At 42.9% G+C, this 21,858-nt stretch overlaps 1 protein-coding gene across 7 annotated transcripts in view; it reads left to right on the top strand.

Moving 5' to 3' along the window:
• Positions 1-1,855: 1,855 nt before the first annotated feature.
• The window catches only part of LOC116618752, a 31,680-nt gene continuing 11,677 nt past the window's right edge, over positions 1,856-21,858 (top strand). For 6 of the 7 annotated variants that reach the window (XM_048728802.1, XM_048728803.1, XM_048728807.1 and 3 more), the window contains exons 1-24: positions 1,856-2,094; positions 2,690-2,836; positions 3,394-3,552; positions 3,876-3,998; positions 4,073-4,126; positions 4,486-4,611; positions 4,697-4,816; positions 5,172-5,321; positions 6,248-6,321; positions 8,650-8,806; positions 9,051-9,180; positions 9,723-9,932; positions 10,753-10,950; positions 11,199-11,354; positions 15,400-15,468; positions 15,559-15,674; positions 16,268-16,391; positions 16,636-16,867; positions 17,456-17,705; positions 17,834-18,046; positions 18,609-18,856; positions 19,279-19,474; positions 19,739-20,039; positions 20,740-20,862. In XM_048728802.1, the coding sequence (XP_048584759.1) occupies positions 2,020-2,094; positions 2,690-2,836; positions 3,394-3,552; positions 3,876-3,998; positions 4,073-4,126; positions 4,486-4,611; positions 4,697-4,816; positions 5,172-5,321; positions 6,248-6,321; positions 8,650-8,806; positions 9,051-9,180; positions 9,723-9,932; positions 10,753-10,950; positions 11,199-11,354; positions 15,400-15,468; positions 15,559-15,674; positions 16,268-16,391; positions 16,636-16,867; positions 17,456-17,705; positions 17,834-18,046; positions 18,609-18,856; positions 19,279-19,474; positions 19,739-20,039; positions 20,740-20,862 (3,751 nt within the window). In that variant the 5' untranslated portion in view covers positions 1,856-2,019. Of the gene's footprint in view, positions 2,095-2,689; positions 2,837-3,393; positions 3,553-3,875; positions 3,999-4,072; positions 4,127-4,255; positions 4,330-4,485; positions 4,612-4,696; positions 4,817-5,171; positions 5,322-6,247; positions 6,322-8,649; positions 8,807-9,050; positions 9,181-9,722; positions 9,933-10,752; positions 10,951-11,198; positions 11,355-15,399; positions 15,469-15,558; positions 15,675-16,267; positions 16,392-16,635; positions 16,868-17,455; positions 17,706-17,833; positions 18,047-18,608; positions 18,857-19,278; positions 19,475-19,738; positions 20,040-20,739; positions 20,863-21,858 lie in introns of those variants that run through there. The other variant, XM_048728808.1, reaches the window with a different exon arrangement.

Genomic DNA, 21,858 nt, shown 5'->3' with positions numbered 1-21,858 from the left:
GCTGTGGATGGTGTGGATAGCTGTGTATAGCTGTGTATGGCTGTGTATGGAGTGGATAGCTGTGTATGGTGTGGATTATAGCTGTGGATGGTGTGGATAGCTGTGTATGACTGTGTATGGTGTGGATAGCCGTGTATGGTGTGGATAGCTGTGAATGGCTGTGTATGGTGTGGATAGCTGTGTATGGTGTGGATAGCTGTGTATGGTGTGGATAGCTGTGGATGGCTGTGTATGGTGTGGATAGCTGTGGATGGTGTGGATAGTGATCTTCAGATAGCTGTGTATGGTGTAGATAGCTGTGTATGGTGTGGATAGCTGTGTATGGTGTGGATAGCTGTGTATAGCGTGGATAGCTGTGTATGGTGTGGATAGCTGTGTATGGTGTGGATAGCTGTGGATGGCTGTGTATGGTGTGGATAGCTGTGGATGGTGTGGATAGCTGTGTATGGTGTGGATAGCTGTGTATGGTGTGGATGGGTGTGTATGGTGTGGATAGCTTTGTATGGTGTGGATAGCTGTGGATAGCTGTGTATGGTGTGGATAGCCGTGGATGGTGTGGATAGCTGTGGATGGTGTGGATTGCTGTGGATGGTGTGGATAGCTGTGTATGGTGTGGATAGCTGTGTATGGTGTAGATAGCTGTGTATGGTGTGGATAGCTGTGTATGGTGTGGATAGCTGTGGATGGCTGTGTATGGTGTGGATAGCTGTGGATGGTGTGGATAGCTGTGTATGGTGTGGATAGCTGTGTATGGTGTGGATGGGTGTGTATGGTGTGGATAGCTTTGTATGGTGTGGATAGCTGTGGATAGCTGTGTATGGTGTGGATAGCTGTGTATGGTGTGGATGGGTGTGTATGGTGTGGATAGCTGTGTATGGTGTGGATAGCTGTGGATGGTGTGGATAGCTGTGGATGGTGTGGATAGCTGTGGATGGTGTGGATAGCTGTGGATGGCTGTGTATGGTGTAGATAGCTGTGTATGGTGTGGATAGCTGTGGATGGGGTGGATAGCTGTGTATGGTGTAGATAGCTGTGGATGGTGTGGATAGCTGTGGATGGTGTGGATAGCTGTGGATGGCGTGGATAGCTGTGTATGGTGTAGATAGCTGTGTATGGTGTGGATAGCTGTGTATGGTGTGGATAGCTGTGTATGGCTGTGTATGGTGTGGATAGCTGTGTATGGTGTGTATGGCTGTGTATAGTGTGGATAGATGTGGATGGTTGTGGATGGTGTGGATAGCTGTGTATGGCTGTGTATGGGGTGGATGGTTGTGTATGGTGTGGATAGCTGTGTATGGTGTGGATAGCTGTGTATGGCGTGGATAGCTGTGTATGGTGTAGATAGCTGTGTATGGTGTGGATAGCTGTGTATGGTGTGGATAGCTGTGTATGGCGTGGATAGCTGTGTATGGTGTAGATAGCTGTGTATGGTGTGGATAGCTGTGTATGGTGTAGATAGCTGTCTATCGTGTTGATAGCTGTGTATGATACACTTCAGGATGCGTACTTAAAGTACTTACCCCAAACCACAGGGAAATCCATAACATAATGCGAAACACTACACCAATGAAATACCAAAAGCATCCTCGGAAACCCAGGGGTATTTTGCTCTTACGCTTCTAATAAATACAAATTATCTATGTCATTTAAATTTTATCTTTGAGATAATTTTACCAACCCCTAACTTTTCAAAATTGACAAAACACTACACCAATGAAATACCAAAAGATGCTTCTAATAAATACAAATTATCTATGTCATCAAAATTTTATCATTGAGATATTTTTACCAACCCCTAAATGGCCCCTAAATTTTCAAAATTGACAAAATTGGAAACAATTATAGTGTGGGATACCTGTGCTAGAAGTCACTCTTCCCCGGCCTTCGCCGTCATAAGTGTTTGTTGTTTGTTTCTCCTTCGTGAAAGCGATGGCAAATTGTAAAATGCTAAAAAGTCCTTGATCATGGGGTGCTTATAACATCTACTAGTGTATCTTGGGTAACACTTGCGTATGGAGAATGACCACCAAGTTGTTGTCGTCCCTTGTTCAGACGAGATCGATCGAGCTGGTTTTGGCGCCATTAGCTGCACAGGTATTCGAACACTTGCCATAAGTTGACCAAACAATCAATCAGACAATAATCTGTATGCAATAACTGTGAAAGTCGTACGACTTACCACAGTCTTGTTATATGATTCAAACAGTGAAACTTTGCCATCGGTACGGTAAAGTTTTATATGGCGTTGCAAATTCGTTTGTTTGTTTTCTGTCTGTTTTGTTTACTGATGAAGCAGCATTGTTTTCCGGCGTCGATTAAAGAAGGGGGGGTATCGTCTTTCCAAAAAATACTGTTTTAGATACTTTCAAAATTAAGAATAAAGTAGTCGGGGTCAACTTTAGCTAAGCTTATATATTTTTAGCTGCTAATGATTTATAAATGACTTATCCATAGACGGTGACGGAATTAACTCAATAATAGAAAACAACCGAACTGTAATAAAAATCAATCAGTGTTTTATTCTTGTTAAGTAAGATCAAGAATGTAAGAACGATTTCAGACAACAGAAGATTATGTGTGCTTCCTTGAAATTGAATAATAATATGTTAATTATTCAAGATTTCCAATAATTCTGGATTGACAACAAAGTGTGAATAACAAAGCATTGTAAATATGTCTTGTTCTGAAGGTCTCTCAGCTGATCATCCTAAATGAAGTAGGAGAGCGAGACGGGATCCCTGTGCCTAACCTGGTCTCACATGCCAATGAAATCTGTGAATCAATCAGAAGTCTTGTCCTGGCAGCTGAAAACCTGGTGTCAGAAAGTACTGATGATGTAAGGGATGTGCTTTTATAATACTTTCATTTTAAATTACATTTAAATATTTGCTAATTTTTTTTTGCAATTTTACGATCAGGACTGTCCACGTTTTGGTGTTAATGCATTAGCTGGTTCTAAATTTTAAAATCTCTATTAATAGATATGAATTTGGTCACAGAACAAGCATTCGTGATCCAATATGGAAAAATGTACACTAGTGTATGGCTTCCCTTGCCCTGTCACATTTGACTGTTATGGATTAGATATCTTTCATGAACTTGAGATTTCGGGCTTGAGATAGACAATGGTCCACATAATAGGCATTGGGTAAGAAAGTGACATTTATGGTGATATTTAGCAAGGAGCAGGGACTGGAGAGCTTCCCCCACTTGCTGACTTTCAAGAAGGACATTACAGAATGAAATGCCATTCCTGGTTACCTTTAAGGTTAACAATCTGAAATAATTAACCCTGATAGGACATTTTGCATACAAATGTGTTACATTAGGTCCTCAGTTATTGTAACTACTTTTGACAACCTGAGTTTATGATAAGTTGGGTATAATGTTTAGGAGTTCAAAGCTGCAATGCCTGAAGCTTGTTCAGAAGTCACACAATCAGGACAAGCCTTGCATATGGCCTCTCATAAGCTGAATCAGGAGTCATTTTCTCATGCTGTCAGATACTCCCTAGTTGACTCTGCAAGGAATATACTTGAAGGCACAATGAAGGTAAGAATCATCTTGCCAGTGCTTAGTTTTATTGTATAGCATAGATTTAAAAAAAACATATACCATACATGATCAAAATAGGAAAATGGCTTTACTTGTCAATATTACTGATACAGACTGTACCAAACAGTTAATTACTGTAGATTCGTAAGTAAGTATGTTTCAATTGTTAGTACTGCCCAATACAGTTCAATGAGTTACGACAGTGAGAGACTGCTAAAAAATCTGACAGACCCTAAGTTGAACCTATTTCCTCTGATTAAAAAAAAACAATCATTTGTAAATGAGGCAACATGAACTACTGGCAATATGTGAATTCATAGGTTCTTCTAGTATATGATCAAAATGAGGTGCGAAAGATAATCCGTGCAGTCCATTGGGTAATGGACAGGTTAGGGTTTACAGAAGCTGTCACATCTATGCGAGGATTCATCATCAGTTTTAAGGTAATATTTCCTTTGCTTGCTGTTTGATTAATTTTTAAATTTGTGCCTAAGGGTTTTTCTTTTTACTTTTAAAGGCATTTACTGAGTCTCTGATGTTGCTTGCAAGTTTGTGTGACAAAAGGCAACGGGTTGGTAATTATTAATGTAAATGGATATTTATAATAGAGATTTAACTTAATTTTGTATTGTCTGTCAGTTCTAAGTTTGACAAATATAAAATAACTATAAATAAACTTTGCCCAACAATCCCTCTTCAGCTACCAAGGGCAGATCCTGCTTTTCCTTGAGAGGGGAGAGGGGGAGAGCACTAAAACAATGACTAAAACAAGAGGTAAATGTGCAGATTTAAACTCTCTTGTACAGTATTTGTTCTAAAAGTTCAGTTCAATTGGGCCACCTCCTCCCCCCCCCCCCCCCCCACACACACACACTTGCATCCACAACTGGTTCCATAACCATTTTTCAATCTTTGCATGCTTGTACATAGGAGCTTAGCAATACTTGGCAAAGAGACAGGATCTTGTCTGCTATGGCAATCCTAAAGAAGTCAGTTGGTCTGCTATCATCAACAATGCAGGTTTACCTCCGGCAACCAGCCAACCACCAAGCCAAGGTATAACTCTAATTATTATGACATGGATGTAGCAAAGAGGGATGAGTACTAAGCTGACTTGTTAATCATTTCCTTTGTTTGCCAGGCAAGTCGAGATTATGTGGTGGGACAGATAAAGTTGGCATGTACAGAAATCATTAGAGCAGTTGAAGCAACTGAAGAGATAAATCAGCATTCAGGCTGTTTGGCTGACACTCTGAAAAAGGTAAAGTTTTCCTCTCATGCAAAACAGCTGTCCTGATGTGCTCACTCTGTGATTCAATCGATGGATTCAATCAAACAATAAATTCTTTATTCAGCTCTTTACAAGCCAAAGTCTGAATTGAGGTGCCTGTCAGGAAAACAAATGGGAAAAAAATGCTTTTTATAAACACTAAAGATTGATGAATATTTCATACTCTATAATCTAAATTAAAAAGTCACAAATTCAATTTATTGGTACAGTAATATGTACAGTATTTTGATGTGTCGTACTGACAAGTGGATACCATCTAGTGTAAATATTCATCAGAAATGGGATTTTTTCAAACTACTTTTATTTGTTACCTGATTGCTTCCAGGCACATCATGAGCTACGGCAGCCTCATGCCTGGTCAGACTCTACTAACCAGCTAGATTGTTACCTGGATGCCATTATCCGTAGCAGTATGGCTATTGCAAACACTGTGGAAGGGGCTAAGCGTGAGAAGATTGTCACGGCTAGCCAACTAGTAAGAGACAACTACCTACCACCCACACATTATTCAATTATTGTTTATTATAATTATTATTAAATTACCTTTTATTATTCCAGTATTTAGCTTTTCCTATTGTTAACCAATAATAAAGAGAAAATTAAATTGTAGTTGAACAATTACATAATGTTCCAAGGTACATACTTTTATAAAGATATGTAGTGTAAAGTAGCCTTGTTTGGATATGTATTAATATGGAATTGATACTGTTTGTGCGGCTGTGACAAATATCCAATCTTAACCCATTGATTCACAAAAAAACAGACTGAAAACAAATACCTCCCCCCCTAATTTGAGTTTTAAACTCCGGTCTTTTACACACATTCTGGTACGGTGGTCTTCACTCGGGTCTTTTACACACATTCTGATATGGTGGTGTTCACTCTGGCCTAATACATACATTCTGGTACTGTGGTGTTCACTCCGGTCTTTTACACACATTCTGATACGGCAGTGTTTAGTCCGGTCTAATACACACATTCTGATACGGTGGTGTTCACTCTCTGGTCTTTTACACACATTCTGATACGGTGGTGTTCACTCCGGTCTTTTACACTCATTCTGATACGGTGGTGTTCACTCCGGTCTTTTACACACATTCTGATACGGTGGTGTTCACTCCAGTCTTTTACACACATTCTGATACGGTGGTGTTCACACCGGTCTTTTACACACATTCTGGTACGGTGGTGTGTAGTACGGTGGTGTGTAGTACGGTGGTGTGTAGTACGGTGGTGTGTTGTACGGTAGTGTGTTGTACGGTTGGTGTTCCGGTCTTTGGTGGGTGAAGCATGCTGGGTATGGGTCTAATAATGCTAATGTTTGGGTTGGCTGTGCGTTTTATGTGTTCCCTGTGTCTTTTTTAAAGAACTAAAAAAGATATGTAAATTTCTTTTTAAAAGGTTCTACAAACCCGAAACGAGCTTAGCGAGTCACAGAAAGCCATAATGAGCAATTCAAATGGCTTGAAAGAGAGGTGAGTGTTAGTTTTGCAAGTATTTTGGAGAGTGTGTGTTCATAAATGAAAATGAAAATAAAAATGTGAATACAAACAGACTTAAGTGTACATACATACTGTAGTACTAACAAGATATGTAACATATCAGGCATGTAGCTAGGAGTTGGAATGCACAAGTAACATATCAGGCATGTAGCTAGGAGTTGGAATGCACAAGTAACATATCAGGCATGTAGCTAGATGTTGGAAGGCACAAGTATCATATCAGGCATGTAGCTAGATGTTGGAATGCACAAGTAACATATCAGGCATGTAGCTAGATGTTGGAAGGCACAAGTAACATATCAGGCATGTAGCTAGATGTTGGAAGGCACAAGTAACATATCAGGCATGTAGCTAGATGTTGGAATGCACAAGTAACATATCAGGCATGTAGCTAGATGTTGGAAGGCACAAGTAACATATCAGGCATGTAGCTAGATGTTGGAATGCACAAGTAACATATCAGGCATGTAGCTAGATGTTGGAATGCACAAGTAACATATCAGGCATGTAGCTAGGAGTTGGAATGCACAAGTAACATATCAGGCATGTAGCTAGGAGTTGAATGCACAAGTAACATATCAGGCATATAGCTAGGAGTTGGAATGCACAAGTAACATATCAGGCATGTAGCTAGGAGTTGGAATGCACAAGTAACATATCAGGCATATAGCTAGGAGTTGGAATGCACAAGTAACATATCAGGCATGTAGCTAGGAGTTGGAATGCACAAGTAACATATCAGGCATATAGCTAGGAGTTGGAAGGCACAAGTAACATATCAGGCATGTAGCTAGGAGTTGGAATGCACAAGTAACATATCAGGCATGTAGCTAGATGTTGGAAGGCACAAGTATCATATCAGGCATGTAGCTAGAAGTTGGAATGCACAAGTAACATATCAGGCATGTAGCTAGAAGTTGGAATGCACAAGTAACATATCAGGCATGTAGCTAGAAGTTGGAATGCACAAGTAACATATCAGGCATGTAGCTAGGAGTTGGAATGCACAAGTAACATATCAAGCATGTAGCTAGGAGTTGGAATGCACAAGTAACATATCAGGTATGTAGCTAGAAGTTGGAAGGCACAAGTATCATATCAGGCATGTAGCTAGGAGTTGGAATGCACAAGTAACATATCAGGCATGTAGCTAGATGTTGGAAGGCACAAGTAACATATCAGGCATGTAGCTAGATGTTGGAAGGCACAAGTATCATATCAGGTATGTAGCTAGGAGTTGGAATGCACAAGTAACATATCAGGCATGTAGCTAGAAGTTGGAATGCACAAGTAACATATCAGGCATGTAGCTAGAAGTTGGAATGCACAAGTAACATATCAGGCATGTAGCTAGAAGTTGGAATGCACAAGTAACATATCAGGCATGTAGCTAGAAGTTGGAATGCACAAGTAACATATCAAGCATGTAGCTAGGAGTTGGAAGGCACAAGTAACATATCAGGCATGTAGCTAGATGTTGGAAGGCACAAGTAACATATCAGGCATGTAGCTAGATGTTGGAAGGCACAAGTTTCATATCAGGCATGTAGCTAGGAGTTGGAATGCACAAGTAACCCCATCGGTCAATCGTAGGAATGCGCCTGACCCACCGCCACCAGAAAATACCCAGTCTTTTCTTATTAAAACAGCTGACTTTTCTGCATACCTTATAACACTTTATTTTCACGTCACTTTAATTTCGCGAATTTCGCGATTTTTAAAAGTTCGCGACAATAAAGTGACGCTAAAATAATGTGTCGTGTTGATAAGCTTTATAGAAACACCTTGTCTATTTAACCCTCTAATGTACATATAGTACCGTAAGGAGTAGAGTTGGACAATTCTGAACTGTATGTATAGATTTTTGTGGAATTGAATTTAGAACACGCCCGGTTTTGTTATAGTTTGTTACAGTTTTGATGATTAAAGCACATTTGGATTCAACTTATTTTTCTTGATTTTATTGTCCCAAAATAGCGAAATCGCAAAAATAAAGTGTAGTGAATATCGCTATTTAAAAATCGCGAAATTTTGACGTCGCGAAAATAAAGTGTAATAAGGTACACTAAGCTCTCGTGAGGGACCATCTTGAAAACTGATAAACTGGTTGTTAACGGAGCTGGTTTTTACGCCGCAAAATGTAATAACTAACGCAAAATGTAATAACTTTCAACGCAAAATGTAATCTTAAATTTTACAAAGTGCGTTGGGTATTACAAAGTTCCTCATGTTTACAGAGTGCAGTTGGTACAACATGGTGCACATATTGTTGTCTCTTAATCGTTTTGTTATTTGCTTTAGACGTAACCTTGATACGACTGTGAACAGATTAACCAGCGAGCTAAAGAGACTGGATCATAACGTGACTTTGGCTATTGTGGACCAAATTAGTAGTGTGTTCACTTGTGCAGAACTTCCTATTCATAATCTTGTGACCACGGCAACCAAGCACCCTAGGGTAAGACATTGGAGCAGCTTATGCCTTTTTTAGACAGGAAATTAAACCACCTGCACAGAACTTCTGTGGTTTGAATGCAAAAATAGCGGAACATCTCAATATCTAGAGACAAACATTTTATTCAGCCGTTCATGTCTATTAATGAGCTTCTCCATGGCTTCAATTTTAAAAAGAATCTCTAGGGGTTACAGCCTTATAAGTTAATTCAGTCCTCTATAAAGTTATACTTGCCTTTTTGTTGTAGGGTATAGGTGCAATTGGACAGCAGGAAGCCACCATAGAGACCAAGCACAAAGCTGACATGTTTGTGAGTCATGCCAACAAGCTCATCCAAGTGTCACGCCATGCTGCGTCTATCTCAAGCAATCCGCCTAGTAAGTCGACATGGGAGAAAGATCTGGGGAGCCATAGCTCGGTGGTACGGCCTTTGTATCTCAGGGCAGAGGTCCCGGGTTCAATCCAGGGGCAAGCCAGATTTTTTCAAAGGTTTGAACACTTGACTTTTATATTGGGGGCTGTAAATCCCTCGTCTTCTAGGATACGAACATTTTAAGCCAATGGCCTTGCCTCTCACCACACTCATTAATATATATTAAAGAACAAATGAACTGGCACTCCTTAGTAATAGTATAACCCAAAATGGCTGAAACAGAAGATGTTTATTCGTAAATTTTGGGATGTTCCCCCAATAGGATTTCTAGGACTGCAAGAATGCTGTTAAGCACGTTTCGATGGACAATATTGTAAAGAGAAACCTTTTTATGCAATTAGTGATTCGTCAAATGATAAAATGTTGTTACTGAAAATTGCAAGCCAAGCAGTTAATGAGAAAACAAGGCAATTTCTATATCATGTTAACGCTATGTTGGCTTCGAAAGACAACCTTTTATGTGTTGTGTTCAATTTTCCTGTATAGAGGTTCACATAATCACGTGCACTTGCTCTGAACTGGAAAAGCTAATCCCCCAGCTGGTGGCAGCAGCCGGATCAGTTCGCAGGGACCCGCGGGATATAGGCACGGTTGATAGATTATGCGTCTTGCGGAGGGACTGGGCCGAGAAACTGGTCACTCTTACTGATGCCGTAGATGACGTCACTAACATACAAGATTTTATCGACATCTCGGGTATGTAGGTGATTGTTTGTTGTGAAATCCTCGTCAAAAACACTTTGTTTTTTAGACATCGGAAATAGCGTCACGATTATCCAAACGAAATTTGTGCCTAGGCAAAGCGTGTAACATGAGGCGTGTTTCACTTATTGTGTCTGCGTAAAGCGTGTAACATGACGCGTGTTTAACTCGTTTTGTGTACGCAAAGCATGTAAAATGAGGCTTGTTTCGCTTATTGGGCCTACGCAAAGCGTGTAACATGATGCGTGTTTCACTCACTGTGCCTACGCAAGCGTGTAAAATGAGGCGTGTTTCACTCATTGTGCTCCAAACAACGCCAATATCCACCAGCATTGCGTGCACAGGTTAACCACGCGACAAATAAAGGTTGTCTCACTACTTTGCAGTACCTGCATAGATAGTGCACATACATACAGCATAGTCCTCCATTACTTAATTCCTCGTAAACACCAACAACCTTTTGTACACCATGTTTGCTGCTGGGTGGTGCAGGGACAAGTGTGCTTAAGATCAAACGTTTGTCTCAGACTTCACTTCAGTATCTCATGAGAGACATCCATGTTCGCTGAATCCTCATTTGCATTGACTTTTATCTTAATGAGTCAAGCGAAAGTATTAACCAAACGTTACAGGCAGTTTTGGGCTGTTTGTACACTCGTATATATTCGGAACAGTCGTTTTCACGGGGCTTTTAAAATTACCAAGCATTGCCAGCCGTCTGAGGCTGTTTTTACATTTTCATAACATCGACACGACATGCAATGTTTTTATCGTATTTCTTTTGATGTTTTATCGTATTATCTTCTCCTCGTAGAGTTGCACGTTCAGCGAGACGTGGCCCGGTGTCACGAGGCACTTGCTGAGGGCAATGCAGCAAAGCTGGCCCAGGTCTCCCACGGCTTACACGGCCGAGTAGAGCGTATTTCCCAGGTCTGCAAGCGTGAGATTGCGAAAACTTCTGATCCAAATCAACAGGATCAACTGGAAAGACTATGTTTAGACATAGATCAAGGTGATACAATGAATCAGATTTTGTGTCTGTATAGTCAAAGACCCTGGTTACCTTTTGCTAGCAAACTAAATCTACTGTGAAATCAAATCCATCAAAATAAAAATTTCATGGTATTATACAAGCGTATAAAATAATGCATGGATAATAGTATATTTTCCTATTTAATTTTAGTTTCCAATATTTTTAATTAGCATAGTTCTGCCGTATCGCCTTCATCAAGCTGTTTGATGTCCCCTTTTTTATACCAGCACTCTCCAGTCTTGGTCTTACCGTCGAGGAGATGATTTGTGACGTCAGTGATAGTTCCCATCATGCTCAGGTAACACAAGCAATGCGCATAACAATGCAGAAGATTCAAGCCATGAAGACCGCTGTGTCAGGGACCAAGAGTGCGGCTCTCAAGGGTAAGAGGCCATCTCATGGAACTAGCCCAAACTAGCCTAGCTAGACTCTGCCCATTAGCCCACAAGCCTAGCGGGATTCTGCCCGTTAGCCCACTAGCCTAGCTAGCTCTGCCCACTAGCCTAGCGAGATTCTGCCCGTTAGCCCACTAGCCTAGCTAGATTCTGCCTGTTAGCCCACTAGCCTAGCAAGATTCTGCCCGTTAGCCCACTAGCCTAGCGAGATTCTGCCCGTTAGCCCACTAGCCTAGCGAGAGTGCCTGTTAGCCCACTAGCCTAGCGAGATTTTGCCCGTTAGCCCACTAGCCTAGCTAGACTCTGCCCATTAGCCCACTAGCCTAGCTAGATTCTGCCTGTTAGCCCACTAGCCTAGCAAGATTCTGCCCGTTAGCCCACTAGCCTAGCGAGATTCTGCCCGTTAGCCCACTAGCCTAGCGAGAGTGCCTGTTAGCCCACTAGCCTAGCGAGATTTTGCCCGTTAGCCCACTAGCCTAGCTAGACTCTGCCCATTAGCCCACTAGCCTAGCGAGATTCTGCCCGTTAGCCCACTAGCCTAGCGAGAGTCTGCCCATTAGCCCACTAGCCTAGCTAGACTCTGCCCATTAGCCCACTAGCCTAGCTAGACTCTGCCCATTAGCCCACTAGCCTAGCGAGATTCTGCCCGTTAGCCCACTAGCCTAGCGAGAGTGCCTGTTAGCCCACTAGCCTAGCGAGATTTTGCCCGTTAGCCCACTAGCCTAGCTAGACTCTGCCCATTAGCCCACTAGCCTAGCGAGATTCTGCCCGTTAGCCCACTAGCCTAGCGAGAGTCTGCCCATTAGCCCACTAGCCTAGCGAGATTCTGCCCATTAGCCCACTAGCCTAGCTAGACTCTGCCCATTAGCCCACTAGCCTAGCTAGACTCTGCCCATTAGCCCACTAGCCTAGCTAGACTCTGCCCATTAACCCACTAGCCTAGCGAGATTCTGCACGTTAGCCCACTAGCCTAGCGAGATTCTGCCCGTTAGCCAACTAGCCTAGCTAGACTCTGCCCATTAGCCCACTAGCCTAGCTAGACTCTGCCCATTAGCCCACTAGCCTAGCGAGATTCTGCCCGCTAGCCCACTAGCCTAGCGAGAGTCTGCCTGTTAGCCCACTAGCCTAGCGAGAGTCTGCCTGTTAGCCCACTAGCCTAGCAAGTTTCTGCCCATTAGCCCACTAGCCTAGCGAGATTCTGCCCGTTAGCCCACTAGCCTAGCGAGAGTCTGCCCATTAGCCCACTAGCCTAGCGAGATTCTGCCTGTTAGCCCACTTGCCTAGCGAGATTCTGCCCATTAGCCCACTAGCCTAGCGAGAGTCTGCTTGTTAGCCCACTAGCCTAGCTAGACTCTGCCCATTAGCCCACTAGCCTAGCTAGACTCTGCCCATTAGCCCACTAGCCTAGCGAGATTCTGCCCGTTAGCCCACTAGCCTAGCGAGAGTCTGCCCATTAGCCCACTAGCCTAGCGAGATTCTGCCTGTTAGCCCACTAGCCTAGCGAGATTCTGCCCATTAGCCCACTAGCCTAGCGAGAGTCTGCTTGTTAGCCCACTAGCCTAGCTAGACTCTGCCCATTAGCCCACTAACCTAGCGAGATTCTGCCCGTTAGCCCACGTGCCTAGCTAGACTATCCATTAGCCCACTAGCCTAGTGAGATTCTGCCCGTTAGCCCACGTGCCTAGCTAGACTCTATCCATTAGCCCACTAGCCTATCGAGATTCTGACTGTTAGCCCACTATCCAGCTAGATTCTGCCCGTTAGCCCATTAGCCTAGGGTCAAATTCTACTGTGACCGATGGACATTGGACTAGCCTAGTGTTAGATTCTACTGTGCCTGATGGACATTGAACTAGCCTAGTGTTAGATTCTACTGTGACCGATGGACATTGAACTAGCCTAGTGTTAGATTCTACTGTGCCTGATGGACAATGAACTAGCCTAGTGTTAGATTCTACTGTGCCTGATGGACATTGGACTAGCCTAGTGTTAGATTCTACTGTGCCTGATGGACATTGAACTAGCCTAGTGTTAGATTCTACTGTGCCTGATGGACAATGAACTAGCCTAGTGTTAGATTCTACTGTGCCTGATGGACAATGAACTAGCCTAGTGTTAGATTCTACTGTGCCCGATTGATGTTGAACTAGCCTAGTGTTAGATTCTACTGTGGCTGGTGGACATTGAACTAGCCTAGTGTTAGATTCTACTGTGCCTGATGGACAATGAACTAGCCTAGTGTTAGATTCTACTGTGCCTGATGGACAATGAACTAGCCTAGTGTTAGATTCTACTGTGCCTGATTGATGTTGAACTAGCCTAGGGTTAGATTCTACTGTGGCTGGTGGACATTGAACTAGCCTAGTGTTAGATTCTACTGTGACCGATGGACATTGAACTAGCCTAGTGTTAGATTCTACTGTGACCGATGGACATTGAACTAGCCTAGTGTTAGATTCTACTCTGCCTGATGGACATTGAACTATCCTAGTGTTAGATTCTACTGTGCCTGATGGCCACTGAACTAGCCTAGTGTTAGATTCTACTGTGCCTGATGGACATTGAACTAGAATAGTGTTAGATTCTACTGTGCCAGATGGACAATGAACTAGCCTAGTGTTAGATTCTACTGTGCCAAATGGACATTGAACTAGCCTAGTGTTAGATTCTACTGTGCCTGATGGACATTAAACTAGCCTAGTGTTAGATTCTACTGTGCCTGATGGACATTAAACTAGCCTAGTGTTAGATTCTACTGTGCCTGATGGACATTGAACTAGCCTAGTGTTAGATTCTACTGTGCCTGATGGACATTGAACTAGCCTAGTGTTAGATTCTACTGTGACCGATGGACATTGAACTAGCCTAGTGTCAGATTCTACTGTGACCGATGGACATTGAACTAGCCTAGTGTTAGATTCTACTGTGCCTGATGGACATTGAACTAGCCTAGTGTTAGATTCTACTGTGCCTGATGGACATTGAACTAGCCTAGTGTTAGATTCTACTGTGCCTGATGGACATTGAACTAGCCTAGTGTTAGATTCTACTTTGCCCGATGGACATTGAACTAGCCTAGTGTTAGATTCTACTGTGCCTGATGGACATTGAACTAGCCTAGTGTTAGATTCTACTGTGCCTGATGGACATTGAACTAGCCTAGTGTTAGATTCTACTGTGCCTGATGGACATTGAACTAGCCTAGTGTTAGATTCTACTGTGCCTGATGGACATTGAACTAGCCTAGTGTTAGATTCTACTGTGACCGATGGACATTGAACTAGCCTAGTGTTAGATTCTAGTGTGCCTGATGGACATCGAACTAGCCTAGTGTTAGATTCTACTGTGACCGATGGACATTGAACTAGCCTAGTGTTAGATTCTACTGTGACCGATGGACATTGAACTAGCCTAGTGTTAGATTCTACTGTGACCGATGGACAATGAACTAGCGTAGTGTTAGATTCTACTGTGCCTGATGGATATTGAACTAGCCTAGTGTTAGATTCTACCGTGCCTGATGGACATTGAACTAGCCTAGTGTTAGATTCTACTGTGACCGATGGACATTGAACTAGCCTAGTGTTAGATTCTACTGTGACCGATGGACATTGAACTAGCCTAGTGTTAAATTCTACTGTGCCTGATGGACATTGAACTAGCCTAGTGTTAGATTCTACTGTGCCTGATGGACATTGAACTAGCCTAGTGTTAGATTCTACTGTGCCTGATGGACATTGAACTAGCCTAGTGTTAGATTCTACTGTGCCTGATGGACATTGAACTAGCCTAGTGTTAGATTCTACTGTGCCTGATGGACATTGAACTAGCCTAGTGATAGAAACACTATATAAATGCATGAATGCAGTGAGAACCTCGATTTCAGAAAAACTCATCGCTCGCCAATAATCCACAAGTTTTTTTCATTGCGGTTGTGTGATCGTATTTTCGCTTATTTTAGCAAACGCCATATTTGTGCTTGTCTTAGCAGATACAAAAGCGTTTGCTTATCATATATTTGTTCTCATTTCAGGTTCCGAGGATCTCACCCAACCTTCGCCTTCTCAGCATATGAAAGTTTCTTGGGAACAATTCAAGTCGGGTACAGAGAGCTAACTTGTTTTCCTTTCGGCCTGCATGTTTTCATCTTTTCCTGAATGCATGTTTTTCATGTTTTTCTGTCTCCCTGCAGGCAGTGACAAATTATCGAGTGACGGGAACGAGGGATTGGTGACTAGTGGTGTGGATACATCCAGCCCTTTTGACCGGCTCACTTACCAGAACAAGAGTTCTTCTCTTCCATTCAAGGTACGTCGTGCATTATTCATCCGCCTGGAGCTAGGGCGACGCGGAGACCGGACGCCCTGGGCAACTAGTCTGTAAACGCTATTTCCAAAAAGGGTTTGTAACCCAATGAGTCGCCTGACTAGACCGAACGCCTTTTTCCAATCAGCGCCATCACTGATTTACAGAAACTGTAAAAACAGTCTCGAAATTTACATATCAAAAGGGAAAAGGAAAAAAAGCTATACGCTAAACAAAACAAATAATATTGGAAACATTCTAATAAAAGGCTTAGAGGGATTTTACCTTAACTGTTTATTTATTTAACCTTGTACAAAAAAAATTCCTTTCAAGCGCATTAGAAAATTTGTTAAAATTTACCAGGACTCTCGTATAAGCCCCGTCGACTAGAAGTAATACGACGTTTCTGCGGTATATGTCGTAAAGATGCACGAAACCATTTATTTCTAACAAGAACCTCGGGGCCTATCAAAACTAATTCGGAAGTCGGTGGTCCACTAGAACGGAGAACACGCCTATTCCTCAGACTAATAGAACAAAGCACGTGCCTATACCTCAGACTAATATATACATCTCAGAGTCTCGCATTTATCCAGAATCCCAGTACAGCTGAGCAACCACGTTATCTACAGCAACTAGAGCGGAAACACGTGAGCAGCACATGGGAGAGTTTGCATTCCAAGGGGGATGGGGAAGGCATGGACCAACCTGCCTTACTCGGTGAGGCAAAACTGAGCACTTTCATTTAATATCTAAATAGTTTAGTCTAGCGTTTTTACATTGGTAACTGCACTAAATACCGCACTTTCTTTTACCTTACTGGTGTGCTTTTCCAGTTGGGGAAGGAAATGGCGGGAATCCGGAATTTAAGCAGCTATGTTCTGAGCCATCTATTATGTTTTACTGTTTTTTTTTTCTTGTTATTGTAGCAGGTGCCATACATTGAAACACTTTACTTTCCCAGGCCTCGTTCCGTCAGACAGCCAGTCAATGACGTCACTAGCAAGTATCCGGGGTCACCCCGTAACGCCATCGCGCAGATCGGGGGTTCACGTGACGCGCCTTATTCGCGCGACGAAAACTGGAGACCGGCGTCAAGTCGAGGCTCGGGTAACCAAGATGGCTACTCGAGTTCAAGGTTCGACACACCTGGCCGAAAAGGCAGCGGAGAAATGTATCGACCCAGAGAAAGTAAGGTGAGAAGAAGTAACAGGATACTTGTCGGAGAAAGTAATCCCTGTTTTATACTCCCTCAATCTTTGTCCTTTTTTTATTTTGGATCTACACCTGACACGACTCCCCGCACTGTTACCATCGCCCAGCATTACTCTTGGAGGTTTTGTTAGCAATGCAAAATGATGCTGATTGCACGAGGTTTTGTTAGCAATCCAAGATGATGCTGATTGCACGAGGTTTTGTTAGCAATCCAAGATGATGCTGATTGCACGAGGTTTTGTTAGCAATCCAAGATGATGCTGATTGCACTAGGTTTTGTTAGCAATGCAGGATGATGCTGATTGCACTAGGTTTTGTTAGCAATGCAGGATGATGCTGATTGCACGAGGTTTTGTTAGCAAGGCAAGATGATGCTGATTGCACTAGGTTTTGTTAGCAATCCAAGATGATGCTGATTGCACGAGGTTTTGTTAGCAATCCAAGATGATGCTGATTGCACGGGACCTTGCAACATTGCTTGATCCAAGTGTGCTCCGCTTATCAAATAGCGAGTTCTCCTTTAAATGGCTATCAAAATTAGAATGCCTTTACTTTACGATATGCCGCAGACAAGCCCGCGTGACGTCAAGCGAACTTCGAAAACTCATGCCAATGATCATCCAAGCAGCTCGTGACGTCACAGCAAACCCCAATGACGTCATGGGGGTGGATCGCCTTCACACAATAGGCCGAGAGTGGGCTTGCAAACTCCACATACTCGAAAGTTTTGTAGACGACTTGGTGTTTCCTTGGTCGGCCTCAGCTTCTAAGCTCGCTCTATCCGCCACTTCCGGAGATCCCAAAGAAGTCAGAAAGCAGGTACATCACTTGATTACTCGCTGGCTTACTGGAGGAGAGTCACGTGATATCTGCTAGAACAGTTTTCTAACTTCCACTAAATTGACTGCTAGTTTGTTGGTGAGTTGGGACTGTGTGTTTATTCACAGATCTCCAATATCAAAGATCACATCACTCGTCTCCGTCAGCTCGCCGTCTCCGCCAAAACTGCTGCTGACGCCGAGGATTACGCGGTGGATGCCGGGAATGAATTTAACGTCACTCCTGTACGTGACCCAGCCTCGATTAAGCGCGTTGAGCTGCTGCAGTTGACGTCACGTGATGTGGAGGAGATAACGGAACGATTGATCGCCGCTGCACAGGTGGGTTACGTGATAGGAATATGACGCCTTATCATCGTTCATTGTAATGCCAGATTAAATCCAAACCAATTGCAATATAGTTGAGATTTATCAAAAGTCGGAAGTTTGGAAAAAATGTCCAACATAGGCTGTAATAAATAATTCGGATTTCAAGCATCGCGCTTATGAAATATAACGATATTCCGTTGGGCCGATCTCGTAATCAATCGATTTGGCTTCTAGACTATATAACAATTTTAACAATAAATTTTGTTTTAGTGCCCACGGTAGCGCGTGTCTCACTATAAATTCGATTGTTATAAGCTTAGAAGATCCACCTTCATGTTCGAGGCCGTGCAAAATTAGACTTCTCTCTGAGTATAAGCCAATGAAACAAATACCCCCTATACGATATGGTTATATATACTGAGCGATGCCTTTTTCAATTAATATAAATTTGTACGTTAGAAAGTTTCAAATTTCTTATTTTATTCCTAGATAGGTATGTAAGAGGATTAAGAAACAAAAATCTAATTTTGTTTCTAAAGAATCCTATTTAAAAAACGTTGTCTTATTTTTTCAGGAAATGGTTTTGGAGCCTACGGATGTAGAGAAGATTGAGAGATTAGAAGCTTTCCGTAGAAAATGGGCATTCAAAGTAAAAAAACTGATCCTTGCTGTGGATGATGTAACCGTGGGGACCTCGGCCCCAGTTGAGCCTCTTGCCTTTGCTGCTATAGCAGGTGACCAGCATGCATTGCAGGAAAGGGCCCGTCTTCTTACGTCATACGTGCGGACCTTAAAGGAGATGGGCGGTGCTGCAACCAAGGGGTAAGGTGTGGCAGTAGCGACGGAGATTAGTTGTGAAACAAGTATATTCAGCCACTAAATATAACATAGTCACGTGGTGACCTTTGTGACCTGTCTCCCCAGGTGTCGTGATAAATATACCAGTAGTGTCGTTACCTTTGTGACCTGTCTCCCCAGGTGTCGTGATAAATATAACATAGTCATGTGGTGACCTTTGTGACCTGTCTCCCCAGGTGTCGTGATAAACATAACATAGCCATGTGGTGACCTTTGTGACCTGTCTCCCCAGGTGTATCAGTCACGTGGTGACCTTTGTGACCTGTCTCCCCAGGTGTCGTAATAAATATAACATAGTCATGTGGTGACCTTTGTGACCTGTCTCCCCAGGTGTCGTGATAAATATAACATAGTCATGTGGTGACCTTTGTAACCTGTCTCCCCAGGTGTCGTGACGACGTTAAGGTCACACAAGTGACCAACTCAGTAGCAGCTGTGGAGCGGATTACCGCTGACCTTCATGATACGGCTCGAGTAGTGGTGAACTTAAGAACACCTGACCACAAGACTACGGAGCAGGACCTGGCTTTGATGAGCATCGAGGAGAAGATGAGCCTGTCACAGAGAGAATGGGCAACAAAGGTATGTGACTACTGTACCTAAACTGTCTTACACCAGACTCCGGTCTACCTGTGGTGTCGCCTAAAGCAGAAGTAGATTATTGGCAAATGCAAGGCACAAAAACTTCAAACTACCTATGATAGAAATCTGATCCTTTTATCAACAATGTATGAGTATCCCTCGATTGAATTAACCGATGAAATTGAATGGCGGCTTCCATCTCTGACTAGACCTCCTATTCTAATCCCCAGTCCATCTCTAACAATATCGCCCGTTGTCCACCAGGTCCATCTCCTTACCGCGCTTGTAGACGATTTAACCGCTGACGTCTCAGCGCCGGTCGATCGACTCGCGGGCGCAGCTCTAGCTATATCCAAGGCAGAGCCATCAGCACATGCGCGCCAGGAGCGTGAGTTTGATGCGCAGGCGCAAGAGCTGCTGAGCCGCGTGGTACGCATGAGCGGTAGTGCTAGTAAGGCCGTGCAGCATTCTGGGTATGCCAGCAAGGTGCGCACGGTGCGTGTAACAGGGGATTTCATCGATAGGCTGACTCCGCAGGTCGTCGCTGCAGCACGCGCGCTATTAGGTCAGTACCACTGGACCGAACATTATTAACAGATTTATATAGCGCCGTACACACCGCCTGTGGCGCTATCAGGTCAGTACTACTGGACCGAACATTATTAACAGATTTATATAGCGCCGCACACACCGCCTGTGGCGCTTCCTAATTCTAGGTTTAAGATATGTAGTATGAAATAAAAAAAATTAAATTTTGCGCCTGTGGCGCTTCTTAATTCTAGATTTAAGATATGTAGTATGAAATAAAAAAAAATTAAATTTAGTATATGATTAAAACTAAAATCAATAAATCAAAAGATACTTTGAAAATATGTGTTTTCACACCAGATTTAAAATTAACAAGGGCGGTTCTCTTTATAAATATCATTCCATCATTCCATGGTTTTGGAGCTGCTCTGAAAAATCATCTGTCGACACAGTTTTTCCAGATGGAACGAGTGGCGAGACTAGATTTCTGGTTGAACTATAGGTGGTTATCAGACATTTAAAGGAAGAAGACTGGAAAGTTTTGTGATTAACTGTAACGTGGTAATAACAATAATAGTAAACGTGTTTATAGCACCCTATAGACTTGATTTACCAGATTCACCAGTTTTTTTAAATTGTGTCAGACTACAATGTCTTTGTTGCACAGGTTGTGAACATCTATCTTTCTTTAAATGTTAAATTGCATAGTTGTAACTTGTGACTCTTGTCATTTAAAGTGAAACCTGACCAATCGACAGTCGAGCATTTCCAAATGATCCGCCGTCAATGGGCTTCCAAGGCTCAGTTGCTAATGGCAACGCTCGAGGAAATGCCAGACGCTGACCATGCCGCGGTGCAGAGTAAGTAAATTTGGGGTGGTCCAGGAATTCTCGAAGGGATGAGGGACCGCAACAGACAATCGAAGAATGATTGCGAAATTGATCACTCCCTCGGACTTGTTGTTGTTGTTGGTTCGCCGCGTAGCACATTAAAAAAACAACGGTCCCTTTCAAAACATTCAAATAACAATATACCAAGAAGTCAGATACTTTGTTGACGATAGAAAGCTTTATCTGTTACTTGCTTGAATTACTCGATGGCGATTCCGCTCTGTGTCTCGGTGTGTGTGAAGCGTGACATGTCGGCGTGACACGACGGCGTTACATGGTGGCATGATTGGCCTTAAATGTCGTAATTGTGGTCGTATGAAGAGCTTAGCTCATCCTAGTAATCGTAAAGGTGGTCGTATGAAGAGCTTAGCTCATCGTAGTAGTCGTAATGGTGGTCGTATGAAGACCTTAGCTCATCCTAGTAGTCGTAATGGTGGTCGTATGAAGAGCTTAGCTCATCCTAGTAGTCGTAATGGTGGTCGTATGAAGAGCTTAGCTCATCCTAGTAGTCGTAAAGGTGGTCGTATGAAGACCTTAGCTCATCGCAGTAGTCGTAAAGGTGGTCGTATGAAGACCTTAGCTCATCCTAGTAGTCGTAAAGGTGGTCGTATGAAGAGCTTAGCTCATCGTAGTGGTCGTAATGGTGGGCGTATGAAGACCTTAGCTCATCCTAGTAGTCGTAAAGGTGGTCGTATGAAGAGCTTAGCTAATCGTAGTGGTCGTAATGGTGGGCGTATGAAGAGCTTAGCTCATCGTAGTAGTCGTAATGGTGGTCGTATGAAGACCTTAGCTCATCGTTGTAGTCGTAATGGTGGTCGTATGAAGAGCTTAGCTCATCGTAGTAGTCGTAAAGGTGGTCGTATGAAGACCTTAGCTCATCCTAGTAATCGTAAAGGTGGTCGTATGAAGAGCTTAGCTCATCGTAGTAGTCGTAATGGTGGGCGTATGAAGACCTTAGCTCATCCT

This window comes from Nematostella vectensis, chromosome 6 (assembly GCF_932526225.1).
Source record: "Nematostella vectensis chromosome 6, jaNemVect1.1, whole genome shotgun sequence".
Taxonomy (NCBI): Eukaryota; Metazoa; Cnidaria; class Anthozoa; order Actiniaria; family Edwardsiidae; genus Nematostella; species Nematostella vectensis.
The sequence above is the reverse complement of the archived record's forward strand: the minus strand, read 5'-3'. Positions and strand labels throughout refer to the sequence as shown.